Below are 5897 nucleotides of genomic sequence, written 5' to 3'. Positions count from 1 at the left end.
GGAAAAGTGGGGGCTTTTGTGCGAAAACAATTCTTCACAAGCAGTACAGTAAATCATAACGTTGGCGGCAGTAGGTTAGGTGTCTATTTGACCTCAGATTATAATCTCAAAGGGGCCTGGGCCTAGCGTGATGGATGCTAAGGGGCGAATGCATACAATTAGCGAGTTTGAAGAGTTCCTCAACAAATCTCTGACACCGACAGTGAATCTGTGATGATTGACATGTTTACTAGGCCAGTAAACAGCAACCAGCATGCCTCTGGAGCCCCCCACCTCCAAACAAGCCAATCAACACTCATCAACAGTATGGGGCGTTCACGGCTCTCTCTTCTTCTGTTGTTTTGATGTAAAAAAAAACGTCTAATAAAAAACATCTGAAGAAGTCAAATGTTAAGAGGTTGAGTCTTAGCCAGTGATAGGCAGTGGGTTATGACCAGTCTCCCGAGGTCAAAATCCTTAAAGGGCCAGCACGTCAAACTATGCGATCCCACCCGCTCCTATATAGAAGTGAAGCAGCTGCCTCTCTTCTTCTTCTTTCTTTTCCTCCTCGAGGAGTCGTTTAGTATATTTATTCTGAAATGTAATTACAGGCTGCTGAATGGGAGGCGGCGCCCCATTTGCACACATGTCATATTTCATTAAAGGCAGATTTCTCAGGGTTTGTCTGTAGGGCATTATCCTATCAAGTCTCAACAGCCAAATGACTGGCTGATATTGGAATCTGTCTTTTCTTTTCATTCTCTCCATCTTCCCCCGTTCCTTTGTGAGGCAGTGAAAGGTGGAATGTGTTGTGATGGGAGGTGTGGACTTGTCCAAACAGAGCCTGAGTCGTATGCCGACCGACCTACAGTAACGTGTCAGTAAAGCAGCGAAAACAAAGAGCAAGCTCACCTAAACACCTCTCTACTTAGGCTCTCTCTCTCTCTCTCTCTCTCTTTCTCTCTCTCTCTCTCTCTCTCTTCCTCTGTCACACGCTAATTTTCCTACGTCTGACACCTGAATACACGCATCAGCATCACTAACTTTTTCTTATAACTTTCGAAGTCACAGAAACACACCAGTACACTTTGGGGTTTACGACAACTTGGGTCGTAAATTGGAAGTTGTGTCCATCATTACTTTTAGTTGTGATGACATTTGACAAACCAAACAAGTGAAACTCACATATTGACTGTTTTACGTAAACCAATGGTTCCAAACATCACACATGTGGTACAAACTAAGGGGTTATGAGGAAAAATATATAAAAAAATACAACTTCATTCTTGTTCACAATGTTGTTTATTTATCATCAGGCCTTTTTCATCATCTGTGCTTTTTTCCTGCAAAGCTAAAATGTAGCTGTGCATGCGATCTAAATATAAAGGAGATCATAAATCTTCCAATGAACTTCTCAACCCTAATAAATCTACTGCAATCTAAGAAGCGAGGTCATTAAAAAGGCAGCGCTGCTTTGTATTCATATCAAGCATTATGAGTGAGGAACTACTGGTATAACAGGTCACCGTTGAACTAAGAAGTCAGTATGCAGATCCCAAATTAAACATGGTTACAAAAAATTGTGTAACATTTTGCATTTGGTTGTCGTTATCTAACTCAATTTGCTCTAAGTTTTCCTAACATGTCTGAGCGCCTGACTGCAGGGTCGTTCTTTACGCTGTTGGCCCCAAAACCTCATCAAAAAGTAATAAAGTAAAGGAATTTTAAATGATAGGATTGTCTTTAATATCCCCAAAACTTACATTTACTAGAAGCTTGCAACTTTAACTTTGACTCTTATTTACACAACTAACTATACAGCTATTGTAATGCTGCTGTACACACACACACACACACACACACACATACGCGCGCGCACACACACACACACACACACACACACACACACACACACGCACACACGCACACTCCGAGCCCTTATACCTGATCCTGCTGTTGCCTGGCCAGCTCCATCTGTTGCCTCTGCTTCTCCAGCTGCGAGGCGGCCATCTTCTTCTGCTCGTCGTGGGCGGAGAGGAGCTGCTCTCTCAGGCTGATCAGCTGACCGATCATGGTGCTCAGCTGGTGCTCCTTCTCTGCCAGGGACTCTGGTGTACCTGGTCAGGGATCCACAAGAAAGAGGGCCAAACGGTTAATATAATAGCCAATGAAATGCTTCATTTGCCTGTGTTAGAGCATGGAATTAACACTGCATTGGTTGGGGATCAAGTGAATGGTAAATGGTCTCCACTTATATAGCGTTTTCCCTGGTTTTTCACAGACCCGAAAGCGCTCTGCATTGTTTTGTACACATTCACCCACCCATTCAAACTACCGATAACAGTAACTATACCATGCAGGGTGCAAGCTAACTTTCGGGAGCAATCTACCTGCTTAGCCACAGCCGAATTACTTTTATTCAAAATTCAAAATCCCCCAAACCAAGGCAATTTCCACAAATATGCCTCCAGAAACCAACATACAAACTAATATAAATCACACGTGTACGGCCAGCAAGAACCCCTTCAGAAAAACTCCCATTCTCAAAATTGCCATAAATCATTGGGTTTGAAGTTACGTCTTACTACTTATTATCTTGTCTCTTGTCTCTGCTTGCCATCAGTGTTTATCTGAGTGTCTGCACAGAAGAACAATAAAAAAAATCTGTCTGGGTTAACTGTTGAGAATAAGCAGCTCTTACAGGCTTTTGTCAGCTTTATGATGCACACATTCTTGGGAGATAATAGTCTGAAGAAGGGATGGCCAAGTATACAACTCATTTCAGATCCTGAATCCAATCAATAAATTACATTGAATGTTTCACGATGGACAGAGATGATGTACAACAACTTGAACTTTTTCATCATCAGCATCAAATCTGTTGAATTTTTTGGTTGAGTACTGAATTGAATACCTTTTCGGTCTTTGTCGTGTCAAATTTTAAACTCCCTTCATATTACCTTTGTTTTAAATAGGCAACACTAAAGTTCATGTCACTGCTAATTCTACTATTGGCCACCGAGTCACCAAACCCTCTGCAGCTCCGGCAGGTCAATGTTACACTTCAGCCACATATGTCTGTCAAAACTCTTTCACCTTGAGTCCATGGTGAATTGGTCCGGTTCAACCTTGTGTATTGATGGCTGCCAGCAGCATCAAGCAATGTTAATTCATTTCAGCAAACACACCGTTTGATGATGGAAGCTCAAAGGCGTAATTTACATAAACTACAGAATAGGCGGCCTGACCCTGGAGCATCTGTTTGTGTTGTTGTGTGTGTGTGTGTGTGTGTGTGTGTGTGTGTGTGTGTGTGTGTGTGTGTGTGTGTGTGTGTGTTTCTTCTTGTTTAGTGAATGCATACCAATCATGGCCAACATTGAGAAGGTTTTTATTTTCTCTGTAAGTACCGGTATGTGTGATTGAGTCCTCTCCTCTCTATTGTATGAACGGGTACAAAAACACATGCAAATTAATCTGGTTTGTGTGTGTGTGTGTGTGTGTGTGTGTGTGTGTGTGTGTGTGTGTGTGTGTTGTGTGTGTGTGTGTGTGTGTGTGTGTGTGTGTGTGTGTGTGTGTGTGTGTGTGTGTGTGTTCTGTGTGTGGAACATAAACCAACTCACATCCACATTGAATTGTATCTTGTTTAGAAGTTCCTCATCTTGTGTGTGCATGTGTGGGTGTCTGCTTGCATGTGTGCGTGTCTGCTTGCGTGTGTGTGTGTGTGTGTGTGTGTGTGTGTGTGTGTGTGTGTGTGTGTGTGTGTGTGTAAGGTCTTGCCCTGGGGCCACGGAGGGAGATTGCAGGGTGGCCCCAACACTACCTGCATACTAACAGAGTCTCCATTGTAGTTCTGTCAGCCCCCCATTGTACCCCAGACTGCTACCCCCCTATCCCACCACACACACACACACACACACACACACACACACACACACACACACACACACACACACACACACACACACACACACACACACACACACACACACACACACACACACACACAGTGAAATTACCCCTCAGCACCCCTATATCAAAGGCCACATTCTCCTCTTCTTGTCTATTTTTTTCCTGCTTTTATTCTCTCTCTTTTTGGTTTTCCTCTAACAACCTCCCCATCACTCACTCTCCTTCCCAGTCCAGTGCTCTCTTGTTTCCTCTCCCCTCTTCTCCCTTTTCCTTTTTCATCCCTCCTTAAGTCTCTTTGGCTAATTCAGTCTTGCAACACTGACAGATACTTTATAACGCTGTCATGTCGTAAAGAGCGTGGACACACACACACACACACACACACAGTCTTGTACTTGTATCTTTGTGAGGACAGGCGTTGACATAATGCATTCCATAGAGCCCCTGACCCTAACCTTAACCATCAGAACTAGATGCCTTACCCCAACCCTCACACTCCCCCTAATTCTAACATGAACCTTTGAAGAAGTTAAAACCGAGCAAAATGTCCTCACTCCGATGGTAAAAAGCTAAAAAACTACAACACACACACACATACACACACACACACACACACACACACGCACACACACACACACACACACACACACACACACACACACACACACACACACACACACACACACACACACACACAGAGACTTCTTCCTACTGCCCTTCGTTACTCGCAGCCTATTGTGTAATGGGAACAACTGCGATTACAGCTCCATGATTCATTTTAGTGGATTACGGGTTGTGCATTCCAGAGCGTGGTTCTCTGCGTTCCTCCAATGCTTCTGGCACCAATAATCACCTTCGACGTTTTCCGTTTGCCATCAGTCAGGATTACCGCCGACACCTGCTGAGGGCCGCGGCCAAGACACAAAGCCATTAACTGTTTGTCTCTGTCTGTTTGGATGAGCTGGATTATCTGCCTCTGAATGAACCAAGACCGAAGCGCCATTACACACTGTTACTACTGTGTGGTAGGTGTGTGGAGGTTGTGGGAATTTGATGAGAGTTTTTTTTTTATTTGTGGGCATCAAATTCAACTTTTTCTTGATCTTCTTAATAAAAAGGCGGAGCAATAGCTAGAGTGTTCACAAAGAAAATGCTAAATCAAAACATACAAAAAAAATGTTATGCTGTATTTTTGATAAACTCCATGTTTGTACTTTATAGCATGCATTTGTTTTGCCTGTATTTTACTTCCATTTTTCTTCTCTATTGTCATATGTGAGTAACTGCACGTGTGAATAGCCTACTGTACAGTCAAACTTCGACATTTCATGAACTAGTCAAATGTTTTGTGAAAATGTTGGTTTGTTTAGCTTATGCTTTAGCTATGAGCTAGAATTTGACTAACCCATAAGGAAACACTAAAAAAAAAAGGTTTTGTCTTACAGTAAAATGAATCCTTATTTGTTATAATAATTTCATTATGCGGTAACTATTTGAAATCATGCAAAATAAATGCCACTTAATCCTACCCCACCCCCTCTGTCCCCCCACACTCACACAAACACACCTAATAACATACACATGCCATGATACTAAACATTCAAACACACAACCACACAAAAACTCACACACACATTACATCACACCTCCTTTGGGCCAAACCATCATATTTCATGACAGAAACTCCCAGAATTCCTCCAGATGAGCGAACCATTTCCTTTAGCTTCACACCACAACAAACTGTGTCACTTAACTTCCCACCAGCCCCCGAACAAACATGGCCACTACATTTCATCAAAACCACCCTGCGTTCCAATCCCCTATACTTAGTTTCTGCCATTTAGTACGTTAGAAAAAATATTTAGAATGTCCCTATTCTTGTGGTTAGATTTAGTATGCTTAAAAATACCCGGATGTCTACTACATCACATGCTATTTGGGTGATTCTGACCCACAATCCAGTGCGCACTGGAAGTGACGTCACATCGGCAGAGCCTTCGTATAAAAAC

General features: G+C 42.7%; 1 protein-coding gene across 1 annotated transcript in view; it reads right to left on the bottom strand.

The window, feature by feature from the left end:
- Positions 1-5897, bottom strand: part of LOC307250727 (transcription factor SOX-6-like) — a 103205-nt gene that overhangs the window by 34045 nt on the left and 63263 nt on the right. Inside the window, exon 6 of the mRNA XM_080027893.1 lies at positions 1924-2096. Within this exon, the coding sequence (XP_079884019.1) occupies positions 1924-2096 (173 nt within the window). The remainder of the gene's footprint in view (positions 1-1923; positions 2097-5897) is intronic.

Source organism: Ammodytes marinus (assembly GCF_949987685.1).
Source record: "Ammodytes marinus genome assembly, chromosome: 5".
Lineage (NCBI taxonomy): Eukaryota > Metazoa > Chordata > Actinopteri > Uranoscopiformes > Ammodytidae > Ammodytes > Ammodytes marinus.
The sequence above is the reverse complement of the archived record's forward strand: the minus strand, read 5'-3'. Positions and strand labels throughout refer to the sequence as shown.